The sequence below is a fragment of the Protomyctophum bolini genome (assembly GCF_963924005.1).
Source record: "Protomyctophum bolini genome assembly, chromosome: 21".
Classification (NCBI taxonomy): Eukaryota; Metazoa; Chordata; class Actinopteri; order Myctophiformes; family Myctophidae; genus Protomyctophum; species Protomyctophum bolini.
In genome coordinates, this window is record NC_137882.1 from 17025301 (window position 1) to 17038571 (window position 13271).

Consider the following 13271-nt stretch of genomic DNA (forward strand, 5'->3'; position numbering starts at 1 on the left):
CTCCTGTATTCTGGGAGACATCTAATTTCTCTTGTAGGTCTTGAGCTAAAACGTTTGGGAACCCTTGCTTTAGATCACCATCTTAACCTGTAATTAGTATTTGGTTACAAAGACAGTCAACGGGGGTCTATTGTTTTGTCCCCACGGTCCCCTTTGCTTTGATTCAAGACACTGTTTATAAAAGGCAATGGAGATGGAACATCTTCAGTTGAGAGCAAACTCGGTTTTGAGCATCTTTGTGAAATGGCTTATAGACTGTCTTTTAGGGGAATTCCGGTATGTTTGAGAATGACTGAATGACGGTCAACTCTGCTAACTGAATGTGATCATGGCGCTCGCAGAAGAAGAAGACATAGCCATTATTGGGATCGGATGCAATTTCCCAGGAGGTAAGAATAAAGGATTTTTCTTTTAATTTTTTTTTATAGTGTTTTTTTCTTTTTAGGTATTCTAAAACATAAGGCTGTGTTTTGCTGATAGGCAGTGGTATAAACTAAAGTACATTTACTCGATTAAATGTAATTTGAGGTTTTATTTATTTTTACTTTACTGCAGTATTTCCAATTCTCTCCTTTTACTTCTATTCCACCACATCTCAGAGGCAAATATTGTACTTTTTACTCCGCTAACTAGGTACTAGCTACTTTGTGGATTTTGGTTGTTCTTACAAAACATACATTACCCACTTCAGTCCTATGGCGGCTATTTTCAAACGACTTTTATACATTTGAAAACGTGTGAAATGGGACATTCTGCATAACGAATACTTTCTACTTTTTGTACTTTTAAGTACAATTTGATGTCAGTACTTTCACTCAAGTACATTTTTAATTCCAAACTTTAACTTTTTACTATTTCTACATTGCTGCAATACTTTTTTTTAAAGTACGTAACTGAGTACTTCTTCCACCACTGCCTGCTATGGCTGTGTTTGGTAATAGGCGAGGGGCAGGAGAATTTCTGGAAGGTGCTGTCGGAGGGAAGGAACTGTGTTACCGACATCCCAGAAGAAAGGTTTGACACTGCATACTGGTATGATCCTGATGATAGCAAACCTGGAAAGACTCAGACGACCAAAGCTGCCCTCATACATGGGTAAGCTCCAGACACAGGGTATTGAAAGTGACTGCAGTAAATCCCTTTTCTTAAAGCTGCACATTTTTATTTGATTTGATTTAGCACAGTATAGAACAATACAATAAAAATAATACAAAAGTAAAAAAGGGAAAGATAAGATACAATGTAACTTCTAGGGATGCCACATGGTGCCCAATCGAATATTCTAAAGCTCTGGCGATTAATAATCGATTAATCGACCCCCAACCCCCCCAGATATCAATATCAGATAAAACTTTTAAGATTTTATATTATGCACATGCCATGGTCACATAACCATTATATGTTGAGTGCATGCTTTGATGGTTACAGTTTTATAATCAGTTTTGATGAGTAAACCTTTGTGGAGATCTTCTCAGTGCCATTCAGGATGGAAAATGAAATCCATTTGGATTTGGGGAGAAGTAGTTTCATAAGGGGCTGGTATGTATTACTTGATATAAAGAGAACATGTTCAGTTCACTAGTCTACACTCTAGTCTACACCTGCCTTCATTTCATCTGATTGTCTGGCAGGCACTTAACAAGTGATCGTTAACTGTGTCTGTTAGAGAGAGGGGCAGAGAAGAGTGGCTTTGCTCAACTTGATTTATACTTATATTCTCCACTCTGATGAAGGTACATGTTCGATATATCATGCAGCCTTACTTATTAGCCTATATTTTAACTATTAAAAAAAACGATTTTTAGGACGGCAACACATAATCGAAAAATCGATTATTCGGCGGCATCCCTAGTAACTTCCTCTTCTACCCCGGATTTGAACCTGGTTTCCTGGTTCCTGCTTATGTGTTGCATTTGTTTTATCATTGATCTAATTGAGCCTGACTGCTTGCTCAGGGTATAAATTGAATCTTGACCATAATGTCAAGCTTTGTGTCAGAACCTGTGTCTACTACTGTCTAGGGGGGACTGCCCATACCTGTCTAGGTGAGACATGACCTTGACATGATCTAAATGTCTCTAGATGAGCAGTAGTATTGTAGGCTATTGGCATACTCAATACCAAACAGTAGGTCGGGAGCCAAGATTGGGTCGTGGAACAATTTGTATAGGTCGCAAGTACGTTTTCTACATCTTAAAATGTACAAAAAAGAAATAAATTATCCAAACAATTCCACATTTTTTCATGAATAAATGTTAAAAAAAAAAGAAAAAAAGTGAAAATTGCCAATCTACAAGCTCACAACGTGGCAGCAAGTGTGGACTTGTAAACTTGTAGATCTGCTATTGCTATTAGTTTGGGTACCAGTGCTTGAGCTAAAAAAGTTTGGGAACCGTTGCTCTCTACAGATTGGGGGGGAAAATACAGTACTCTTTCGAAAATCCTGTACATAAAAGTAGCCTACTGTAAAAAGAGAAAATGCTTACTGAAGGATATATATCCATCCATCTACTCCTCAGATTCAATGAGTTTGATCACAGATTCTTCGGTATCTCTGAAGCTGAGGCTGATGTTATGGATCCCCAGCAGAAACTCCTGCTACAGTGCACATACAGAGCCTTGGAAGACGCTGGTGTGGCTATGGAGGCAGTCAGTGGGACCAGGACCGGGGTTTACATAGGTAACTTATACCGTAACCAATCTCTATCATTCTTTTTTTTATAATATTTGTTTTATTTGGAAAGTGCAGTATAATACAAATAGCATTTCTACATATGACACAGGAGCAGTTCCCAAGATTTTCTTCTTTTTTTTTTCCCCCACCCCTCTTCCCTCCCTCATCCCCCCCTCATCCCCCCTCCATGCAGCACCATCTCCAAAGTCTCTGTATAGTCCTTGACTCCTTTTTCTACATAAGACATCGAGTCCATACTCAAACAGGGACAGACAAGGCAATATCACTTCAGGTGGTACATTTCAGGAGGACAAAAAAAAAGAAAGAGTGGGCGGAAAAAGACAAAAGAAACAAAAAACCAATCTCTATCATTCTAGGTAGAGTTCCGACCAGCAGGGACGGCTCCAGGGAGGGGCAAGGGGGCCTCTGGTGCATCCCCCCTCCAAACAAGCCCAAGTGACTGACTTCTATGTAAACCGAGAAGAATTAGCCCCTCTAAATAGCCAGCACCCCCATAGCACCCCCAGTCACAATGTTTTGGAGCCGTCTTTATCTATAATTTATACATTATGGATAAATAGTGTGGACTTAGACAGTTTTTCGTCTGTGACATTAATGGGATTTTTATTTATTCCTAGATCAGTGGTTCTCGAACCGTTTAATTTCAGGGACACCCATAACTGAGAGTATACAAATGGTCCACCTGTAAGGGTCCATGTGGTTCCATTTGTACACTGAGAGTTACAGTCCTGTTAGGGTCTATTTGGAACCCCCTCAAGAAACCCAGAGAGTCTCTGGACGACTGGACCCCACTTTGTCCTAGACCTATATTATTTAGAATGACACACTGGTATGGGATCGGTACTACTCTGTATCGACCAATATGAATTACACACTGGTATGGGATCGGTACTACTCTGTATCGACCAATATGAATTACACACTGGTATCGGATCGGTACTACTCTGTATCGACCAATATGAATTACACACTGGTATGGGATCGGTACTACTCTGTATCGACCAATATGAATTACACACTGGTATCGGATCGGTACTACTCTGTATCGACCAATATGAATTACACACTGGTATCGGATCGGTACTACTCTGTATCGACCAATATGAATGACACACTGGTATCGGATCGGTACTACTCTGTATCGACCAATATGAATTACACACTGGTATCGGATCGGTACTACTCTGTATCGACCAATATGAATGACACACTGGTATCGGATCGGTACTACTCTGTATCGACCAATATGAATTACACACTGGTATGGGATCGGTACTACTCTGTATCGACCAATATGAATTACACACTGGTATGGGATCGGTACTACTCTGTATCGACCAATATGAATGACACACTGGTATCGGATCGGTACTACTCTGTATCGACCAATATGAATTACACACTGGTATGGGATCGGTACTACTCTGTATCGACCAATATGAATTACACACTGGTATGGGATCGGTACTACTCTGTATCGACCAATATGAATGACACACTGGTATCGGATCGGTACTACTCTGTATCGACCAATATGAATTACACACTGGTATGGGATCGGTACTACTCTGTATCGACCAATATGAATTACACACTGGTATGGGATCGGTACTACTCTGTATCGACCAATATGAATGACACACTGGTATCGGATCGGTACTACTCTGTATCGACCAATATGCAAGTTATTGGTATCGATAAGGAAGAAATGCTATCCTACATCTCTAACTTTAGTGCATGAAACATTTTACATTTGATTTTTTTTTTTTTAATAAAACATTGCCTGGGCGAGTCCTTACAGCTTACAATTGTAGCGTTACTGTAAATCCTGGTTAGCACGTGGTTGAGTTTATTGCCATTCACTGAGCCATTACTATGGAAGCCAGGCAGAACATGTCTGTCTGTATGACACCACCCCCACACACAGTAGAAAAAAGAAAAAAAAGAAGGAAACTTAAAAAAATAAATTCAAAAATGTAAAAAGTTGCTATCTACAAGCTTGCTGCTACTTTTTATACTTTTGTGTGACGCTGTAGTATGATCAATTAGTACTAATTAATTTACGGGGAAAATACACAAAAGGTATATAGAAATTTGAACATTATTGTTGCAGGTCTGATGAACAGGGACTATGAGAGCATCCTCAGCCACAGTCCCAGCAGGATAAGCCACTACCACGGCACGGGCACGGCTATGAGCATGGCCGCCAACAGGATATCGTTCACCTTCAACCTCACCGGCCCTTCCTTCGCCATCGACTGTGCTTGTTCCTCGTCTCTAGTGGCACTGCATTCGGCCTGCCAGGCTATGAAGCAGAGTAAGAGTTGTGTGCTTGTGCAAGTTCCCTTTCTCTGCATAAATGTTTAGCCTATATCCAGTGAGAAATTCAGACCAGGTTTCTGGCGTCACGTGTTTGAGTGTCGATCTGTTTCTTTCTGTGTTAATTGTGACGGCAAATGTTGCCGTCTTTTTAGACATAGTCTTTTGAATACAATTTAATTTAGTTTTAGTCATATTATTTAAATTTTCTGAAAGGTTTTTATTTGACTAATTATCATAAGTTGACAGTTGATTTTGACATCGTTATTTTGGCCATAATACCTGATTTACACCAAAAATAGCTGCTCTACAAGCTCACAACGTGCCTTGCTGCGACACATCGCGATCTACAGAGCACAACACCCAAGTGCAACCAAACATAAAATTACTTCATGTCTTCTAGTTCTGCTGGATCTCCACTATAGTTCCTACATAACATCATAGTCTAGTTTTATTTGTTGACAAAATTGTCAGTATATTTAGTCTTAGTTTTAGTCGCCATAGTTTAGTTTTTATTTAGTTTCGTCAGTGAGAAAAGGTAGTAGATGAAATTAACTGTTTTCTTTATTTTATAACTCAGGAGACTGTGAGATGGCTCTGTGTGGGGGAGTCAGCTGTATCATGGAGCCACGATTGTTTGTTGCTCTCAGCAAGGCCAAGATGATCTCACCTGATGGAACCAGTAAACCTTTCTCCAGCACAGCTGATGGCTACGGCAGAGGAGAGGGCTGTGGGGTGGTGCTGCTAAAACCACTGAAACATGTATGTTACTTATTACTATATCGGGATATCGTCTCTGTCATTATGTCCTAAACTGTTACTCTGTTTTCAGGATTCAAATCGTTTATAGCTTGCAGATCTACTTTTCTGTTTAGTATATGACCAAGTAGGGCGTTCATTTACGGAAAACCACAAAAAGTTAAAATATGGTGAGGTTTAAGCCCAACAGTAACAATATTTTCTTTTCATTTTTGAATATTTCCATTCTTTTTTTTATCATTTACTTTTGATTGAATTGTGCTTGTGTAAACATACATGAAAAAGAAAAGTCTAGGACAATACATACAAACCAAACATATACAATATACATACAAATACATATAAGGGGAGATATATGCCTCTACTCACTCTCTTATTGATCACTATGCATAAGTACCTCAAGCAGGTGCATCCACTTCAAACAGGTGAAGTCCATTAATGGAACAGATTCAGATATTTAGTTTTCAGTCATGTTGTGTCATTCATACCGTATAATAACAATTGGAATTCCACAGATGCCCAGTATAGTAGCTGGCCGAATAATAACAACAATGCAATCGTGTTCTTTTTTTTCTCAAGGCTGTGAGAGACCACAACAAAATCTGGGGGATTGTCAGCAAAACGGCAGTCAACCAAGACGGCCACTCGGTCTCTCCCATCACCAAACCCTCCATGGTTCAACAAGAGGAGCTGCTGCGCACAATCTACTCCGAGTCTGACCTGCAGAATGTCCAGTACATCGAGGCACATGGGACTGGAACCCCAGTCGGAGACCCAACAGAGGCTGGCAGCATCTCAAACGTCATCGCCAAAGCCAGGCATCCAGGTTCAGAGACACTCCGCATCGGCTCTGTGAAGAGCAACATTGGACACACAGAGTCTGCAGCTGGGGTGGCAGGGCTCATTAAGGTACTGTTAATGATGAAGCATGAAACCATTGTTCCAACTGTGTTCTACTCTGAACACAGTTCCAGTATAGATGCCAAAGCCCTGAACATACGGATTCCCACCACATGTGAGAAATGGGAGACGAGTGGGTCGCTGGAGAAAGTAGCGGGGATTAATAGCTTTGGGTTTGGTGGCACAAATGCACATGCAGTAGTAAAAGAATACAGGCAAAATTCTGTTCGCAAAACGATCGCCCAAGGCTGTCCAAAGGTCTTTGTCATTTCTGCAGCGTCAGAGAAGTCGTTGTCCTTGTCCATCACAGACACTCACCAGAGGCTAAGCAGAGATAAAGACGCTGACGTTAAAGCTATAGCATACACCTCGGCATGCATGAGGACCCATTACAAACACAAGTATAGAAAAGCCTTCTTAACGTCTTCCATCTCGGACTTAGAAAGGCAGCTGACAACTTCGCTGAACAAAAAGGCTGTGCCGATCAGGTCGGACATCCGATTGGTTCTAGTGTTTTGTGGCAACGGGGTTACCTACAGGGGCATGTGCAAGCAGCTTCTGCGAGATGCACCTGTATTCAGAGAAAAAGTCAGAGAGGTTGAGAACCTCTTCCAGAGTTACAAAAGCATCAGCATCGTGCAAATAATTGCAGACGGCTACGATAATGATGATCACACTAAACCTGATGTCGTCCAGCCTCTTATCTTTGCGATACAGGTCGGCATTGCCAGCCTTCTGAAGCACTGGGGTGTCAAACCTGATGCCATTCTTGGGCACTCTGTTGGTGAGGTGGCTGCTGCTCACTGTGCCGGCCTCTTGTCTCTTGCGGATGCAGTGAAGGTGATCTATCACCGCAGTGCCCTCCAGAGCAAGGTCACAGGAGGCAAGATGCTTGTAGTCGGTCATGTGACCGTGGCAAAGGTCTTGCAAATACTTCCTGTTTTCTCTGGGAAAGTTTGCTTGGCAGCTTTCAACAGCCCTCAGTCCTGCACTCTGTCAGGTGACGCAGACGCAATAGACACGCTCCATCGTAAGCTGAGCAGCGAGTTTACAGATAAAAACCTGTTTCTCCGTATCTTGGATGTCCCAGCCGCTTACCACAGCCACATGATGGATCCCATAGTTGGCGAAATTGCAGAAAGCATTGGCCCACTGGCCATCAATGACATGGAGTGTGAACTTTATTCGACGGTGACCGGAGATAAATATTCAATCGGTGACTTCAGCACAGGCAGGTATTGGGCGAAGAATATCAGAGAGACGGTTTTATTTGAGAAAACACTAAGAGCTGCCGCCGGAGATGAACAGACGCGGAGGAACCTGGTCTTCGTGGAGATTGGTCCTCGTAGGGCCCTGCAAAGGAACATACTTGAGACTTTGGGAAATGACACCGTCGTTCTCACTTCAGTGCAGCCAGAGAATGATTATGCGATGTTGTCCATGGTTGCGAAACTCTTTGAACTAGGCGTCCAGGTGGATTGGCATCACGTCTATAGTGGCTGCGAGACACTTCCATCTGCGTTTCCAGTCTATCAGTTTGATAACCAGAGGAAAGTGGTGAACTTTAAAGCTGAGGCAAAAGGAAACAAACCAAGTGTTTCCACTTACCATCCACTGATGATTTCCCAAACAAAACACGACCATAAAGTACACAAATGCATTCTCTCATTAGAGACTACTCCCTATCTCTGGGACCACAAGATCAATGGTGTTGCCATTGCCCCAGGGGCGCTGTACGTTGAACTGGCTTATGCTGCGATGATGTCAAGTTTAACACCAAAGGTGCCTGTTTCCTCGCTCCAACTCAGTGTAACTTTTCACAGTCTGTTTACACTGAGTTCAAACTTTCATCAGATGAAAGTCATCCTGGAGCATGCAGAAAACGAGACCGCATTCAAGGTACAGTCTTCTGCAGCAACGCACGCATTTGGTACGTGCAGGTACACAAATTCCCAACCGTCTGTAAAAGAACACACCATTTCCCTTGACGTCATCACACAGAGGTGCAAATCGGTCATCGACAAGAATGAGGTTTACGCGATACTTTCTCAAGGAGGATTTGAATACGGCCCTGTCTTTAGACAGCTCAGCGATGTGCAATTTGGCCATGAATTCAAGGAAGCTATAACGGTGATTGAAGTTCCCGGTGAGATTCTGTGCCAGCTTCACAAATACTTCTTCCATCCTGTGGTTTTGGACTATTTCCTGCAGATGACGGCCGTGGTAGCTAGCAGACGGCTAACAGCCAGGCCGGGATTCCCCTCTGCGATAGGTTGCATAGCCGTGACGAAAGCGCTACAGGCGGAAATGGTCATATACATTAGAGCTACTCAGGAGACTGCAGACTTCCTTGACGTGTGCGGATGCTTTTCCTCCAAAGATGGGCATGTGCTCGTGGAGCTAAGGCAAGTGAGAATCACTTTCTTGGGCTGTCGCTCAAATGCTTCCGAGTCACCTTTCTTTCACAGTGAAAGCGTCACAATCAACCATACTGCGTCTGACGTGATTTCCCAGATAAAGGCTGTCGTTTTCGAGGACGATTTTGGAATTGCTAAAGCACTTAGATCGCATGTACACCTAGAATCGGCTGTTATTTTAAACCGAGAGAGCTGGCTGTCCGGTGAACTTCAAGTAATACTAAATGAAACACTTCGCGTTAACCCCAATTTAGAAGAGATGCTGTTCATTTGGGGTGTTCAGGATCTGAGTCATCTATCATCTGAGAGGACGCTGGAAGCGTTGGTTACTTGCTGTGAGCTGTTTCGCCAAGTGGTTCTAGCCCTGAAACAGTGCGAGCGCTCCTGCACTCTCCGAGTCATAACGTACAGATCCACCGAGGAGCTTGTGGACCACATCAGTCCTGGCTTTGTGTTGTCCGGTATGACGAGAGCTTGTGCAGCAGAGGTGGAAGGTCTCTCTTTTCAGTTGATTGACCTCGCCTCCGTGACCAGAGACGACATTCAAACGTTGGTGTCGGTGATAAATGGCTGCAAGCATCAACAGGTCTCGATTAGCAAGGGCCAGGCCTGGTCAACAACCATAGCACATACCCCCTTAAATTACTCTACTTATGAGGGGGATAGGCCTGCTGTCTATACGAAGGACTTTCTCCTACAAACTGCTGATCCGTATAGAGTGGCCAACGTGTCTGCCGTGCCCTGTGAAGCACAAGGACATCTAGTCCACGGCGAGTCCGTTGAGATTCAACTAATGAATATATGCGTGCATTCGTGTGATTACTTTCCAGTCAGTGTTTCACACCTGAACTTTGGCAAGACGTTTTACTGGAACGAGCACTCTTCACACAATCACAAGCTTCTGGCCTTGGATTTTAGTGGCGTTGTCACAGCTGTTGGTGAAGATGTCCACAAACTGAAGGTCGGAGACCATGTTGTTTGTTGTTATCCTGTAGCTGCCGCTTCAAGGGTTACAGTTCCTGAAGCAGCATGCTATGACACAAAGAGTCTCCCAATATTGAGAGAGATTTCGTGTATGTCGTACTTTGTATTGGCATGGGAGATCTTGCAGAGGACATTACCTCAGCTAAAACAGCACAGGAGGTTGGCTATTATCTCGTCATCTTCTGCCTCTGGTCTACTTAAAGTCGTAGCTCTGACAGCAAACCGGTCAGGGTGGAATGTTATCTCTCGGCAATGTTTCCAAAAGGAACTCTTGAACGTTGAACAGTGTTCTACATTTGTTTTCTTGCCACCATTTCACCTATCCTGGCAGGGGATAATGGAGCATGGCAGTCCGGAGAGGCATGTCATATTTGTGTGCAACAATCAAATATCAACCTCGGTCGCAGTGAACATATTTGAAAATGACAGTGAACATATACACATCTACCAAATTAACGTGGCTGCTGTTTTTCAGAGAGCCAGTCTAAAGGCACAGAGCGCAAAGATTTCCTGTTGGCTGAAGTCGTTGAGTTTGGACACAATGTCACTGCCTCTGAAAGGGCATTTATTTAAGTCACAAGTCACAGAAGAGTCTCAGACCAATGTGAAAACGGAGTCCTACTTCACAGCAAAGACTCTGGAACTAATAGTCTTAGACCACGAAGGATCTGATTGCAACAGGTCTCATATACCTGTGCTCACGAGGCCAAGACAACTCTTTAAGCAGAGATGTGTCTACATCGTGACCGGAGGGCTCTCCGGTTTGGGGCTTGAGACTGTTAAGTTTATCGCTTATCGCGGTGGAGGTTGCATTGCAACACTGTCCAGACGTGCTCTGTCGGCACAGACGCAAACTGAGATGGAAGCGCTTCACAGACGATGGGGCGTGGCAATCCTAAATCTACAGTGTGATGTTTCTGCATCGGGGCAAGTGGTCGAGGCAATCATCAAGATCGGACAAAGGTTCCCCTCTTGTCCGATCAAAGGAGTGTTTCACAGTGCAGCGGTACTACATGATGCATTGATTGACATGCTTGACCGATCACTCTTCCAAATGGTGTTGCGACCGAAAGTGAGCGGGGTACTAAATCTTCATTTTGCAACATTGCACAACAAACTTGACTTCTTTGTTTGCTACTCGTCCATTTCTTCTGTCATCGGCAACGTGTCACAGTGTAACTATGCAGCGGCTAACTCCTTCCTCGACACATTCTGTCATTACCGGAGAAACCTTGGCCTTGCCGGGCAGGCCATAAACTGGGGCCCTCTGAACCTGGGTCTCCTACTGAATAAAGGTAATTTCCAGAGGTTCCTTGAGGGGAGGGGGATGATGACCATGGACGTGTGCGAGGTTCACGAGACTCTGGAAAGGTGTCTGCTGATAAACAACCCGCAGCAGGTCATATGCAAATTCAACTTCAGAAATTTGCATAAGCACGTGCTCTCACAGAACACTGCTCTCAGGGAACGACTGTCGGCTTTGGTGGAAGTGGAGCTGAAAGAGAATACGGTGACTGAACCCAGGCTTCAGGGGCAGGAATCGGTACGTGACAGTGTGAGAAAGATGGTCAGTGACGTGAGCAACGTCGCCGTCGATGAGATGGGCGACGACGACACGGCTCTCTATGCCCTGGGTATTGACTCCATGCTGGCCATGACTTTACAGAACCAGATCTTTCAAGAGACAGGTGTGAATGTGCCTCTGGTTAGGATCATGGACCCCAGCAGCACATTAAACACATTGGTGAGCATGCTAGAGGAGGGTAGGGATGGAAGATAAGAAGGGTTCTGATATATTTGTAGCATTGCATGATGTTTAAAACAGCGTTTCTCAAACGTTTTCATGCCAATGACTCCACAAATTGATATATATTTGGCCACAGACTATATATTTGGCCATCTGTAAAGGTTTTGTGCCAGGGACCTCCAGGAGAGAAGATTTGTGTTAAGAAAATGCGAAAGTTCTCAAAGACTTTCAAGATATTTCAAAAAAGGGTGAAATATCAGATGTACAAGCTCACAGTGAGCTTGTATAGCTCAGCATAAGCATAAGCCATTTTTCAATAGCCAATGTATAAAATACAAAGGACAAATGTTTAAAACGCATGCATTTGGATAGATTTTATTGTGGTTTCCACAAGAGGACTTTTCTGTTCTTTTAGATTACTGACTCTGGCTTTGACTCTGATACACTTCGTCGCTAACTCCATTTTTCTTTTTTCTTTTCTTCTTTTTCATAAATCAATGCTATTGAACACGCTTTACATCTGTTTGTTGGTTAATAATATTGAACCAATGAAAAGTATTAAAACGTTCTTCTCCCCCTCTCATGGAAGTATCTGACAATATATAAATTCACAATAACAACTTTGACGAGGCAGCGTTGCGTTGTTTAAAAATATATGGTTTTCTTCATTTCCTGATTTGTCTCCCCCCCCCCCCCCCTGCAAAGTTAGCTGGTTTCTGCCCGACAGAGATATGGACTACTAGAATGTACACTACAAACTAGCCTGTTAAGAATAACTGTTGACATGACATATACCAGTAAGACACAGACAGACATGATCTGCTAGGTCTCATAGTAAGTGCTCACGCAAAAACACACTACCACTGTTTGCCCTTCTGGAATAGCATTATTTCTATTGCCCATACTCCTTTAATGTCTGTAATAATAAAATAATAAATACAATAATATAATGTTTTCTACTTTATCTTAGTGCTTTTAGTTTTCTACTTTTTCTTAGTGCTTTCTTTTTGGCCAACCACAAAATCCCTCTAACGCAGTGGTTTTCAACATGTGTGTGGCATCCCCAGATGACAATGAAGAGACAATTTAAGGACTTTTAAGACCTTTTAATACCGGAAAATATAAAGACCGTTACTGCATCAAAAGTAATCAACAAACTATACTATAAAAAACTTGTCAAACATTGGCCAAATTGTCAAATAAGAAACAGGCAAAACATTTGAAAATAGCAGATCTACAAGCTCACAATGCCTTGCATTGTGAGATTGTAGATCTGCTATTTTCACAATATTTATCTGTGGAACCGAGTCAAACTAAATGTAATGCCTCAACTCCTACAATTCCAAGTTCTTGTCAGGTTCAAGTGGTTAAATTTCAGTGAAAAGGTATTATGCAAAATATATATACATTTCAAAACAAACAAATCTAAGAAATTCCACAAATAAAAAAC

General features: G+C 42.7%; 1 protein-coding gene across 1 annotated transcript; it reads left to right on the plus strand.

Annotated features, from left to right (window-relative positions):
• Positions 1-328: 328 nt before the first annotated feature.
• On the plus strand, positions 329-11854 carry pks1 (polyketide synthase 1; the record flags this gene model as incomplete). Its single annotated transcript, XM_080793768.1, has 7 exons — positions 329-389; positions 942-1095; positions 2520-2680; positions 4809-5012; positions 5595-5776; positions 6353-10312; positions 10550-11854. The coding sequence occupies 7 exons, from the start codon at positions 329-331 to the stop codon at positions 11852-11854; spliced, it is 6027 nt and encodes a 2008-aa protein (XP_080649894.1).
• Between the last annotated feature and the right edge of the window lie 1417 nt (positions 11855-13271).